At 40.3% G+C, this 14033-nt stretch overlaps 1 protein-coding gene across 1 annotated transcript in view; it reads left to right on the top strand.

The window, feature by feature from the left end:
- The first annotated feature begins 178 nt into the window (after positions 1–178).
- The window catches only part of rab28 (RAB28, member RAS oncogene family), a 31095-nt gene continuing 17240 nt past the window's right edge, over positions 179–14033 (top strand). Inside the window, exons 1-4 of the mRNA XM_008295231.1 lie at positions 179–605; positions 6714–6810; positions 9817–9905; positions 11918–12047. Coding sequence (XP_008293453.1) covers positions 531–605; positions 6714–6810; positions 9817–9905; positions 11918–12047 — 391 coding nt within the window. The 5' untranslated portion in view covers positions 179–530. The remainder of the gene's footprint in view (positions 606–6713; positions 6811–9816; positions 9906–11917; positions 12048–14033) is intronic.

The following is a 14033-nucleotide window of genomic DNA, read 5'->3' as shown; positions in this document are numbered from 1 at the left end:
ATCTATCTATCTATCTATCTATCTATTAAATACATAGTACAGCTATATGCTATTTAAATAAAAAGTTCACATTTTTACTTTCTTCAGGGACTTTTAATGTTCTCACACGTGCACTTTGACCTCTGTTACCATGACAACGGCAACGCGTCACACACAGGACTCAACCACACACGCCGGTGGTTCGGTTTCCATTTCTGCTCTTTTTCTGTGAAGACAAAGGGCATCATTGCGACGCAGAAAATATTCACCGTCTGAAATGCCAAACCGTGGCCTCCGGCTCGTCTTTCGGTCGCCGTTATCCCCGTTTTAACCGAAAGAACCCCAGTGTACGAGGAGGCGTCGGTGTACGAGTGGATCCTGCCGAGCAGAGCAGCAGCTAGCGCTAGTGGAGTCAAAATGGCGTCTGTTTGCCCACTCAACGCTCGTCTAATCCATCTGTGATTAGCCTCGTAGCTACATTCAGCCACCTGTGGATAGTTTCTTGTGCTTCGGTTTCACACACTGATACGGTTTGGGTACATTTTAGCGTCATGTCGGACTCGGAGGAGGACAGCCAGGACAAGCAGCTTAAAATTGTAGTGATTGGAGACGGAGCGTGTGGGAAGGTGAGACCATGGCAGACACACACATAACTTACATCAACACAACGTTAGTGAAGAGGACAGACTCACAGGTGCAACATTCACACACAGACGGTGTGTTTTTTGACTGTTGCACGACGGTTCAGCGGGTATTCTGCTCTTTACGGCGCTCCTGCTGACACTGCACTGTCCTCTCAGTCACCATGGCGACCGACGCTAATGTAGCTCAGCTGGCTATGAGCTAAAAACAACACAACAGGACAACATGACGGAGGAAAGTTAACACCACAGCTGTCGTTTGGGTTAATAGTATGTACAGTCAAAAATGCGAGTCATTTCTTACTTTCTACCTCACAGTATAACGGTTTTCCTTTGTCTTATGCGGCAGACGCTTAAAGGAGAAACCCGCACTAAATTGGGAGCCATTTGGCTTCTACAATGTCAGCAAAACTCAAATAAATTTCCTTGTGGTTCATGTTTTTGTATTAGTTTTTAAAGACTTTTATCAAGGTTCTTTGTAGAGCTACTGCAGATGATTAGTTCATCAGTTCGATTTTCATTAATCTGCCAGTTATTTCCTCAATTAAGTTGATATATTGCGAAGACCAACATACCTGAACAATCAATCCATTTTAAATTTATATCACGATTTTATAACAATACAATAAGCAAATCACAAAAGGTGCAATGTATAATATACATTATGCAGTACATGTAACTTAGGGTTAAAATTGTTAAAGTCGAACTCACCGGGTGTAAATCTGCTATTTGCACTGCATTTCCTGCAACTTTCTCCTCTGTTTCCACTAACTACATGTCCCCAACAACCTCCTCACAGCAACTTATCCAGTGAAAATTTCCAGTTTTGTAGAAGGTTTCGATTGTGCAACAGAACTGCCCTGCTATTTTTTTTTTTCAGTGAACTGTCCAATTAAATTACATTGCTCGCCTCGTCTCTCTGCATGAAATGTTCAATGAAAACAACTCCCCCCTCACTATTTTGAGTGAACACTGTTGATGCATCCTGTTCTTAGCCCCACTCCAGATGACTGTGGTTGGTGAAGGAAATACAAACATGCCAGAGTTTTTCCCTACCTATAGCAGAATGATAATGAGGTTCAGCCAGACCATTCTACACAGTGCTGTGTCAGCACTAGAGGATGGTCTACAGAGACTATAAGACTAAAACTGTTGTTTTAATGGTGTCCATGGTGCTGTCTCATGTGATATTGCTTAATCACGTTTTAAATCTAGTACACAGTTAATATTGAACAGAAGCTTGGCTTTAAAAGATTGTATAGCAAATCAAATCACAGTATCTGTCAGAAAAATCACAATTAGATATTTTCCTAAAGTAGTTCAGCCCTATCCAAGATGAATCTTTAATTGTGTTTTTCTGTTTAATCCACAGACAAAAAAACTCCAAAGCTATTCACTTTACAAACATCTGCGAATCAACTGAGAAGAGTGGCTCAGCTCTTTCTATGGTTCATCATACAGACCTACAACTTCACCTTAATTACAGCCGCTGTGTTTTTTCACTGATTAGCTGAACTGTAGAATACCTTACAAGGTTATTAATGACAACTAGTGACTCACGGAGGAGTTGACAGCATTTGACAGTAATAAATACTCCATTATAAAAGATGTGAGGTGATTATACAGCTTTCTGTATGTCAGTTATCATGATGTCAGTCATGACTATTATGCATAGCTATTGGTTTTCATAAAGTAATTATTTACATTTAGTTGGTCTTTTCAGGTGAATTGAAGCTGTTGCCCATTTTGTACTGTGTCCTATGCTGTTGGCCTAACTGTTACTCAACAGGATGACTTATTCTTTTACGTCACACAAAGAAATGTGGGAAAAAACTCCATATGACAGAGGTTGACAAGATTGCAACTGAAAAGATGCATCTCACTGGATGTCAGTATTGTTTTGAACTAAATATGGACAACAAACTTTGTACTGCGTTACTTTTCCTGTTGGACCTTTCCTTTACCTTAGCTGAGGAGCCATTTTCTTTGCGTAAACTTAGCGAATGTACCTTGCTGCTAAATTAACAGCTAACTCATTTTTTGTACAAATAATATACTGACACTCTATGATGAGTTAAGGACTCAAAGTCTCACTTTATACCTGACCACAAGCCTGAGTAAGACCTCCAGAACTGGTCAAATGTACACATTTTATATACTGAAAAAAAATATATATATAAAAAAACCCCAAAACATTAGATAATGGACTTATTCATAATATTTCAAAGAGAAAAACATGTATTGAACCCTGTAACTTAATGGTGTTGAAATCTCATGCAGCTTCTCTAAATGAGGCTTTAATAAGGAGACAACCTGTTTTCAATCATTCCATGCGGGGGCTGCTCTTTGTCTTAATGCAAATGTATATTTAATCCAAAAGGCATACTGTAGTATGGACTGCAGGAAACAATGACTTTACAAAGCGTATTTTATTAATTCTCAGTAAATCAGAATTTTACAAAGTTGATGGACAAAGGTAGTTTTGTTCCTGTCTCAAAGATAGAATATTGGATTTAAATCTGACACAAATCCATTGTTCTAAACCTATTAAGTCAACCCAGCCCTTAATCCTCGTAGCATGTGCTCCTGAGCATAGTCCACTTGGTTGTTTTATTATAACTTAGATCATGAGCTCACTCTGTGAACTAATCGTAGTAGTTGTTTGTTTCTGCATTATCTGCCGGTGTAATTACTCATGCAAAAGTGCATGCTTGAACCTATTGGTATGAGGCCCATGTAGGCTTCAGGACTTTGTAAATATATATATGAGTCATGGGCCTAAATTAAACTTATTATAAATAACACATAAAAGGTACATGTTTCAGTGAAACCCTTTACATCAGTTTAAAATATCCATTTGTAGTTTATTTCAATCAAACTATTTAATTGCTTGAACAAAATTGTATTACACTTTATGGCTGCTGCTCCGACTCAGTGCGTTAAAACACTGCACTGAGCAGCATTATACAGAGTTGATAAAGGCTACAGTTTGCTTAGCCTGGCTCTTGCAGCTGGTGGTTGTTTTCCACTAGTATACCTCTCATTGCATTTGGCTCCAGAGTGAGGCTCCATTTAAGAAAATTACATCTGGGCAGCCCATATGAGAAATGTTGCTGTTTTCTCAATTGATACAATAAACTAACGGTTGGAAGGGAGTCACACATGAAGACTTTGTTTTACAGAAGTTTGAACGGCGAAAAAAATAGTTTTTCTCAGTGCATTGTCTCTCTTGGATATATCTACACAGCTTTAGGACTGATGTTAGTCCCTGTTCCTTTTCAAAACTACTGGACTAAATCATATTCATTACAATCATTTTAAAGACTTGGAATAAAAAGGCCTAACTTACATCAACAACAGTGGAATTTTTCCCAGTTAAAGCAAACAATAATTTGCAGCAAAGCAAGGAGGTTGTCATGACAATTCAGCTATGTTTCTTCTTCACTGCATCTGCAATCCTCGAATGAATGTGAATGTAAGGCAGGGATGTCAAGTGCTTTTCAGCTACACATCCCTTTTCGTAACTAATCTCTCCTTCCTCTGGGAGAAAGAAAATGAATGTAGCAGTAATAGTGAGTCCCAATGAGAAAAATGAATGTTCTCATTCTGGAAAGTCGGCATTTTCTTTCAGGGGGGGTGGGGGTGTGTGTGTGTGCGCAGAGAACACACACAACTCAGTTCCCAGTAGATACGCTACATTAATAACCCTCCTCACACTGCTGCCAGGTGTCAGCTCGTCACTGTCTGAATGACTTACCTGCTTGTCTGTTTTGGGCTGAAAACAGGAGCCCTGCCCCCTATTTTGAGTAGGCACCACTGACTGACATCTTGAATGCCGTTTCCCCCCTTATTAATGTCAATTTGCTGAGCAAATTGCAATCGGATCAGTTTTTCTTGGACAGCATTTTCACTGGTATTTGTGCTTGTGGTTGGTTGTCCATTCAGAAATACAGGGAGATGTGGGAAGGCTTGTCCACCTGAGCGAGATGTTTTTAAAATATGGAGTCTCACATTTAGCCAGGCTCTTAAGGCACGGGGCCTAACTTACACACAGGTCTATTTTTCAACCTGAGTTATAAGCCACTCAGTTTTCCTCAATATTTGCTGTTCTCCGACCCATAGGGTAAAAAGGAGCTTTAGGTGCAGGCCAGGTACATTAATAGACACTATATCCCAGAAATGTGCTTTGCAGTCAAACTTCTTCGTAGCTGTTCAAGGATAATAAGGAGCCAGTTTTGATACCATGCTGTAAAAATGCACTGCCTCCCTCATATGAGTTGCATCACATGCTCATAGTCAGCTTGCCATATTTTTTCCCTCTCTCCCAGTTTCTTGTTTCAGTAGAACTTCCCCCATTTCCCGGCATTGGTATCACTGGTGACCCTGTACTGTTCTCTGTTGGAGTGTCAGGATTACGCCAGCTTTTACATTCGCTGGTTAGTTCCAATTGTACGGTGGAAAAAAAGGACTACGTTGAGGGAGGAAAGCCAAGCTACTGGAATGCCAAGACAAATGGCCGACAAGGCCAACGTGAGCATGTGGAATAAATTTTTGCTGTCCGAGCTTGTTATTCCTATGTTGTCAGTGATTGTTTGGGCTACTTAAATGGCCGATTTTCTCCTTGTTGCGTCAGTCACCTCGAGTAATTTTTCAGTCACTCTTGAGCCTGTGACATGCTCCGTGCACTGAGATTTAAAAAGTCTGTAGATTAGCGAACTTTCAAAGAATTAGGTGGATAAAGCTTCCAGGGAAATGTTAATTAAGACAGCTATTGGCAAAGGTCAGGGTTACTAATTTAACAGCTTTTAAACAAAAGATTACATTTAAAACACCAAACTAGGCTTAACATAAAAGATTCTATATTAGGCTTAGTGACAGAATCAGAATGTTGTTTACTTCAACAGGATTTGGATAAACCATGATATGGATTAACCTGTTCATATTACATTGTGTCTACCCAGGAATAATTCGAAAGCAATCTTGTCTTATTTGAAACATTATTTGGCTAAACCTAAACCTCCTGAGAATGAATGGAGGTAGATAAGGGCACAGACTCAAGTGAAAGCTTAGGGGATTGAAAGAAAGAATTTAGTTTTAAATCCTCTAACCCTCTGTGATTGTCAAGTACCACATTAAAATGCATTTGCTGCCACATGAACACTCAGGGAATCCCATTGCTTTACTTCTCTGTTGTGTTTATGTAAGCATACTGCTCTAAAGATAGCTAATAGACATTCAGCACTTCATTTTTTTCCTATCCTCATCCATCAAAATGAATTAAACTTGGCATGTCAGCCCTGCGCTATGAATTCCCATGGACTTGAGGAGAGCCCCTAACATGCTATTTTTTTTCTCCTCAAACACAACAGTGACAGTGATGGAGGTTTTATAATTTGTGGCAATTATTAGGTCTGCAGTCCGGAGACATGACACATAGTCCGACACCTGTTTTTGTAATTTACATTGATTTTCACTGTCACACCCGAGGCTGAGTAGTGAGACAGCAGAGGAGGCAGACAATTACATCAGCGACCTTTTCTAGTCAATCATGAAGTTTCTGCATGTGCTTAAAATGGATTCGAATGATGAAACTAATGTCCTGCAGCACATGCTTTAAGGTTACATTTCCTAAAAATTGCAGCTGCACGGTATTGTGGAAAAGAATCACATAAAAGTGTTGTGATGTGATATATTATACTTTTGTATTTTTAGAAATATTAGAAAATGAAATATTGTAAAATGCTTAGTTTGGCAGTTAGTCAGTGCAAATGAAATCAAACTTTTTCTGCTTCTGCTAACCACTGAAATATCACTTTTTCAGGAAGTTCTTTAATATTCTGTATATTTTCTCTGGAAGGTGCATTTCACCTTGGACTATGCTGTGATTTTAACTCTGTATTCATGCTATGCTGATACATATAAATACTATTTTAGATAAATAATATACACCAAATAAAGTTTGGGTTTTATCCTGAGATGTTTTCTTTTTAAAACACTTAACAACTTTAAATGACATAGTTTTAGATCTGCTGATAGCTGCAGAGGTGTTTGGCATTCATTCTCCACGTCTCTCCTTTTGTCTCTCTGTTTCAGACATCACTCGCCACCAGGTTTGCACAGGAGGCCTTTGGGAAGCAGTACAAACAAACCATCGGCCTGGATTTCTTTCTGAAGAGAATAAGCCTTCCAGGTGAGACACCTTCATAACCTTTTGGGAGTGCTTGCTTGTTCAGAGGCGCAGCACAGACGTGTGTTGCACAAGCATGTGTCCCATGTATCGGCACATTGCAGACTTGTAAATTGAATAAAATACTGAGGCTATTTATTTACAAAAATAGCATGTAGAAAGACAAGCTTAATTGTTAGTGGTTGTTTGTAATATTGTTTATCAACCTTCAGGTTTTGGAAGTGTTTATTTAAAAAGATCATTGTAAAAGTAATATTAATAGAAAGGTCTGTTATTTGAAATCTAACAAAGACGCCCGCTGTTCACCATCTTATTCATGTTTTTACTTCTCCTATTTTCTTGTCCTGCCATTTCCAGGCAGAGTTTATGCTTCATGTGAACTCAGGGACTGAATGTGTCTTTTCTGGTAGCTCCTCATTGTAGAGTGTCTGCCACTTCTCAGGCTTATTCACTCTGAAAGTCCTTCTCTCTAGAGCAAACAGCACACTTTTTTTGGACTCCACAAGGCCAATGGACAGGTTATGTCCAAGTGGGCGAGCCTTGCTCATAATTCTGTGGGCACAGTACAGAGTAAATATATTAACATTTTATACCTATATCGCTGATCCCCAAGTTCAACTGATCTTTGTCCTGCTCAACATAAAACATTGATGTAGTTGTTTGTTTATGTTGAACCCGCAGAAATAAAGCCACACTCTGTATCCCCTTTAGATCTGTAAAATAAATGTTTATTGACTAATGCTATATTTAGACGAAAGCACTCCATTTTTACTTCCTACCATGTGAAATGGGGATTTTTAGCATTTTAAATGGCATTTCTCAAACTCTGCCAAAGCCTAAGCTCCAGAAATCTGCAAAGTGGCTCCATTCTTTCATTACTAATAAAACAACATTAAGCAAGGGCAAATTAAGTGCTAAAAGTAAAAGTTATGCTGATTTGTGAGTTGGCCCAAGGATTCTATTTTGATTTTGTGTCAGTTTCAGCTTATGAGACTTAGGAGAACTAAACCCCCAAAAATGTTGTGGTGGAGTCAGGATGAAAAGAGCCAACCATAAGCACAGGCTGGGCTCAGCTCCTTAATACAAACTTGAACAAATGCTGTTAAACGTGTGACTTCTCTTTCCAGTAAGTTTCTTTCCTGAAATAATCACTGATCTTTTTAGTGCTAAACTGTACGCGTTGTTTAAATACAGTGTACATATGTCTGTATCAGTGGGGCAGCAACAACACTGGGTCCAATACCGGACTTGTTAAATGGCCCATTTTCTGGGGAATTGGGTGTTGATGAGCTGATGAAGAGGAGGGTGGCTCTGCGAGCTGGGTGGTCCCAAACTTCGTTAGGACCCCCACCCTGCCTTGTATTGGAGAGGTTGTGTGGTTCTCTGGGTCTCTATGGGGCTGTAAGGGTCTTTTGCAGCAGGGGGGAGAGTAGCCTATAGCCAGCGTTGGCCCCTCTCACCATGAAGGCCCAGCTTGTCAAACTTAATGTACATTTTCCAACGCAGGGAGAGGTGAGGCGAGGCCGACTGGCACACAACAGCCTCCTCTGTGTGTGCTTTTTATAACAATACCTCTTCCAGATGTCCCTGCCAAACCAATGAGGTACAGGCGGTGAAGGGGATTGACTAGAGGTGAAATTTACTTGATAAATTCTGTCAAACTGTAACTTTCAGAAGCAGTTGGACTGCATCAGCTTCATGTCACGCTAGGAAGACAGTTATATTATTAATATGCCCCTTCTTTCCGACCTTGTTATCACTTTTTTCGTTTTAGTTTGTCTAACAGGCTCACGATTGCAGTTTCTACTTTTTGCAAAACGTAGGCAGAAAAAATGTTAGCAGTGCTGAGTCGGCATGAATCTTTGAAACACAAATAAAGCTGGTGTCTGAGCACTGTGGATGGGTGGGGATGGCTCTTTATGACACCAAGGAGTCGTTATTCATTGCACTCCTCAATGTAGCTTTACATTGACACTGTATAGTCTAGATGTAGTGACTGTGAACCTCAGCGTTTCCTTCCCTCGCTTCAAAAAGGGGACTTATGAAGGGGTTGAGTCGTCCAGCCGTGTCCACAGTGTATGCTCTGCTCCCCATCGCTGCTTGAGCCCAGCACAGGCCTTCATCACAGCAACATAAACTCCTCGCTGTCTGGTCGTCCCTCCTCCACTTTTTTGACTTTTTTTTTTCAACCACCCCTTTCATTTTCCAGAGGAAGAAAATATTTATTTGGATTTGGTTTTTGTACCCGTCTTTCTCTCTCTTTCTCTCTCTCTCTCTCTCTCTCTCTCTCTCATTCATTCCTTCTTTCTCTTTCCACATGCATAAGGACAACAGTCTTCTTTTCCTCTTATTTTGTGTTTAATTATTGCTATTTTCCTTAACAGCACATAATTCTCTTCACTTTCCTTACTTGGCAGGATATGGCACAATGCAAACAGCTCTTCCCAGGCTAATAAGAAGTCTTTTTTTACTGCCAGGGTATTGAGAATGTTTAAATTAGAGGGTAAGCGTACCTATTCATTCCCCTCAATCTCTGGGCTGGATATTCTTGGATGTGAGGTGTAGGTGACCTGCCAGTTCAAGAGTGCTTAGCATGAAAGATTAATCGCTGATTTATTGTTTCCATTATGTATATCAACAACGTTGACTTTTATTATAGAAATCGTTCACCGAAAATACAGGCTCTAGTTACAGCTGACCTGTTATTTCCACATGATTTTGAGCTTTGTTCAAACAAACAAGTTAATGAATAAAAAAGACAAAAAAAACATTCATAATGGAAATTCAGAAATTGCTGCGTTATCACTTTGTTGCTCATTTAGTTCATGTAGCACCTTTTTTTTCATTTACCAATTGTCTGAAAAAAGCATTTGAAAGAAAAGCAAGTGAGACTGTAATACTCTGAAATCTCTATTTCCTCGTAACCAAGATGATTTGTATGCGTTTTTGTCATTTAAATGTCAATCTTTGAATTACTGGAGGTATTTCTGTCCCTTCTCTCTACTGCAGGCAATTTGAACGTGACCCTGCAGGTGTGGGACATTGGAGGCCAAACATTAGGAGGGAAGATGCTGGATAAATATGTTTATGGAGCTCATGTAAGGACACACACATACAGACACACATTCACACTGAATCATTTGTTGCCACGTATCATTCTGCCTCACAAACATATATATGGTTTGTGCTACAGCTCTTTATTTCTGAACTTTAGTCCTCCGGCATGAACTTGATTGTAACTTTGGCTATTAGCCTAAGGAAGGATTGGAAATTTGTAAATGTAAAGACCAAATGTTATAGACAACGGTGAAGAAGGAAGCACAGGATTAGTTTCCAATTCCCTGATAGCCACGTATTGGTGACTCCGTTCGTGCTTGTTGTTACAGCCTCAGCAGCTTCATTCAGACCTTGCCACTCCCTCCCTGCGGAGCCAAATCATAATAAACTGTCATGCAGATTCACTGTGAGTGTAGCAGGTCAGTGGAGCTTTCAAAGTAATCCTATCTCTACTTTTTTAGAGTTGGATGGTTTGTGTCAAACTGAACAAAATGTTGATAATACTGTATACTGCAGGTCAACACTGTGAGTAATAAAAATATTCAAAAATGATGTTCCTAAACATGTAACCTGAAAAACAGCTTGAGAGCTTGTTAGCTTGTTAGCTCATACATGAGAGGTAAAAGTGACTAAATGATTTATTTACTCTCACCTTTCATTTAAAGCTCTTCCACTGAGAAATTTAACAATGAATTGACTGAAAATACAGCTGAGTAAACACTGTAATTTGTACTAGTTTGCACTTGTGGCAACAGCAGAAGTGTCCACAGGTAGTCTTGTTGCTATAGATGAGTGCTATCCGTCACCTTCAGCATGTGTCTTGTTTGAGAAGGCCTACTTAAAAACTAACTTGAAACCGATGCTGCGGCACAAGAGCTAACATTTGGGCACAGGCAGGAAAAATTGTCACAATATACTAGCAATAGGAAAGCACACTACAGCGCATAGAAGCTAGACAAACATTATTTGGATATTCTTTCCCATGCCATAAATCCACTTGGTTTGGTGAAAGTTGCATTTTCCTGCATTTTCCGAGGAAAATTATTGCTCTAAATTAAGAACTAATAGTGTATTTATTATCCATGTCTGCAGCCTTTCCTTTACCATCTTTGTCCTTGACGATCAAAATGTCATACATCATTGCCACATTACGACACTTTGCTTAGAAAGTTTGTCGTTAGCGCTGTATAGAGCTTTCACACCCATTGTTCAGCACTGTGCGCCCTGTAATCAATCATGGCTGTTCAGAGAGGCTCGCAGTAATTGTCAGAGGCGTAAGCTGTCGTCACCGACCTTGCGTGTTGTGACAGTGTGTGTCTGTCGAACAAAAAGCAACAGACACCCCTTCGGTCGTGTTGCATCATGCAGTAAAAGTAGAGACATTTACTTTGGCTCATGTTCATTTCCAGCCCTTTAGAAACAGCAAAAGTTGGTCTAGTGATAGCAGGTATTTGAGCTATGTCATCGTTTGTCTTGAATTATGCCAACAACTCCTGTGTCTGTTTACTTTTTCATTAATTTATGTGTTCATGCAAACAACTCCTTCTGACCTAAGTGTTTGCTCAAACAAGGCTCTGGTATTACTGCATGACTGTTTCTGTAGCGCATACAGTGGTACACGGAGGAGAAAAATGTCTCTAAGCAGACAGCCTTCATTCATCCACTCAGACAGTGTATAACCAAACCTGACTTCTATTCTGCAGTGAATTTGTAGCATGCTTACAAAACTGGGAAATATTTATGTGCAAAACATTGTCTTCACTTTAGAACAGATCCAGAAGAATCTGCAGTCTCTCTGAAATCCTAGTAGTAGTGAACCTATTGAAGGTTTTGTCTGAGTGAGAAAGCATGTCCCATTCTATGTGAGTCTGTCCCTGACTCTGAGAAGAGGAGCAGTGCCACCTGCTGTTCCCTCATTCAATCTTGCTGCTCATTAATATGAGTGAATATGCTGTAAAAAATAAGCGATATGTTCATATTCATTATGAGTGTGAACTCTCAAACGAGGGTGTAATAACATTAACACGGTTTGCCTTGTCTTTTTCCATCGCAGGGTGTTCTTTTGGTATACGATATCACCAACTACCAGAGCTTCGAGAATCTGGAGGACTGGTTCAACATGGTCAAGAAGGCCAACGAGGAGGCTGATATTCAGCCTGTTGTGTCCTTGGTAGGCAACAAAAGTGAGTATTAGACGTATATAGAAATACACAAACAGAAATAAGTTCTTTGCTTTTAAGAATCATTTCAGTGCTTTAAAAAAATGTATTGTAGTGAAAGTAAAATGAGGTTTTTTCGTATTTGCTGGACTGAGTATTTATCTATTAATTTCACCCTGATGCATTTTTCATTTTGCGTGTCTGTGTTTGTGCGTGGAGGAGTGAGTGTTTGATGGTAGCAGACGTGTTTGTTAAAGCACCAGATAACTGATTGGTGTGATAAGAGAGCTGATAAGAGAGTGAGGTTTTAGAGCGATGGGAATGCTGATGTTTGTGAACTCTTGGGAGTGACTGACAATGATTTAATATCCTTGGACCAATGGACACAGGTTACTGCTTATCTGCCTCTCCCTCTCAGTCAGTACCCATCTGCCCCCACCCCAGTCTGAGCCTGCTCTCCTGTCCCGAGTAGTTGGTTAAGGTGAGGAACTGGACGTTAACCAGACGGCTCTCCTCCTATCAGCCTGCACCCATCCCCCCCATCTCTAAAATAAAGACCAATAATGATGACTCTTTTTAAACATCCCCTTGACAGATGTGGAGTCATGGCTGCCGCTGTGTTATTGTAAAGTGAGGCGTCAGTGTGTGTGTGTAATGGTGACTGTCCACCTTCCCCGGCGATGATGAACGGTCAACAGAGTGGTGCCTGCACACAGGAAGCTCTTGCTAATGTTACTCAACGGGGACCATAGGTCACGGTTTAATTCGCCTGTCTAGAACAGATTCTCTCGTCTTTGCATCCGTTGCATCTTCTAATGCCCCGGCTTTAACGGTGGGCGCCGCTGTATTTAGGCTAGGTTTTGGGTGTGTGGGATAGTGTGTGTACTGTAATATTTAAGTAGTGTACATCCCGCTGTCAGCTTCCTCACCCCACCCCCACTCGCACAGTCACTCTCCCATCTAATGGCTCTATTGCTGAGAATGGTCCATGTGTGTTTTTTCTGTTCCTACAGGCTGAAAAAAGAAAAACAAAATCCCACACAGATTGCCCCACTAGGAGCAATCAGTTACCTTCCAAGACTTTTATGAATCCCTGAACCCTCCCATGGACTACTTTTTTTTTTGGTGCTGGAAGCAAGCTAATCTAGATATCTGGCTGGAAATGTTCACACATAGGTTCTGTTTTACTTTTTGTCTGCTCACTTTGCTTCTAACATTTTGAAGTATTGTCGTTTTTTTCTTTAACTTAAAATCCTTGGCACACAAACAATAAGCTGAGCATTTGAATCCGCAGCATTCTTTTGGGAGCGGAGTTTAGATTTCTTTTAAATGGTTCCCATGATGTTGAACTGAGTGAGGCAGCATGTTTGTGACAACCGAAATAGAAGTACAGACATAACAAGGAGCTTATAAAAACACTACAGATTTATGTCTCTGTGAGGGCTTGTCTTAGGGGAGATTGTGGTGTTTCACCACTCAAACATTTTTAGTGTTTCCACTTAGATAAACTTAAGGTGAACACTAGATGTAGATGTCATGTACATAGTACTTAAGTTGCTACAGCAGAAAGAATTATATGTGCACAGTCGAAAGTTTTTTCAGTGTTAAAGACCTGTTAGAGTATTAACATTGCGTGAAGGCTACAATCAAATGCTATCGTATACACTGAGCTTACATTTCCAGAATTACCTTGTGCCTACCTTCTAGTTTAATTTGAACACTGTCTTCTTTACCCAGTGTACGGTAATTGAGCCACTGGACCAGACGGGTTCATTAATGATGCTGTCCCCTCCTCTCCTTACTCTGGCCTGACTGCCCTCCTGTGCCATGTCACTGCTGGGGAACAGCCTTTCCTTTCTTTGGCTTAGCCATGGCCGGCTGGGGTTAAGGGTGCTTGTTAAGCATCAGTATGTTGCACCCACATGCCCTCGACATGCTGCCCAGAGCCTTGTGTTAAATAATGGCACCACTTGTAACAATTCAGAGAGGAAGCCAGTGAAATATTTTATT

The sequence above is a fragment of the Stegastes partitus genome, unplaced genomic scaffold, assembly GCF_000690725.1.
Source record: "Stegastes partitus isolate 25-593 unplaced genomic scaffold, Stegastes_partitus-1.0.2 Scaffold22, whole genome shotgun sequence".
Taxonomy (NCBI): domain Eukaryota; kingdom Metazoa; phylum Chordata; class Actinopteri; family Pomacentridae; genus Stegastes; species Stegastes partitus.
Note: the sequence above shows the minus strand (reverse complement) of the source record. Positions and strands in the feature narration are given on the sequence as shown.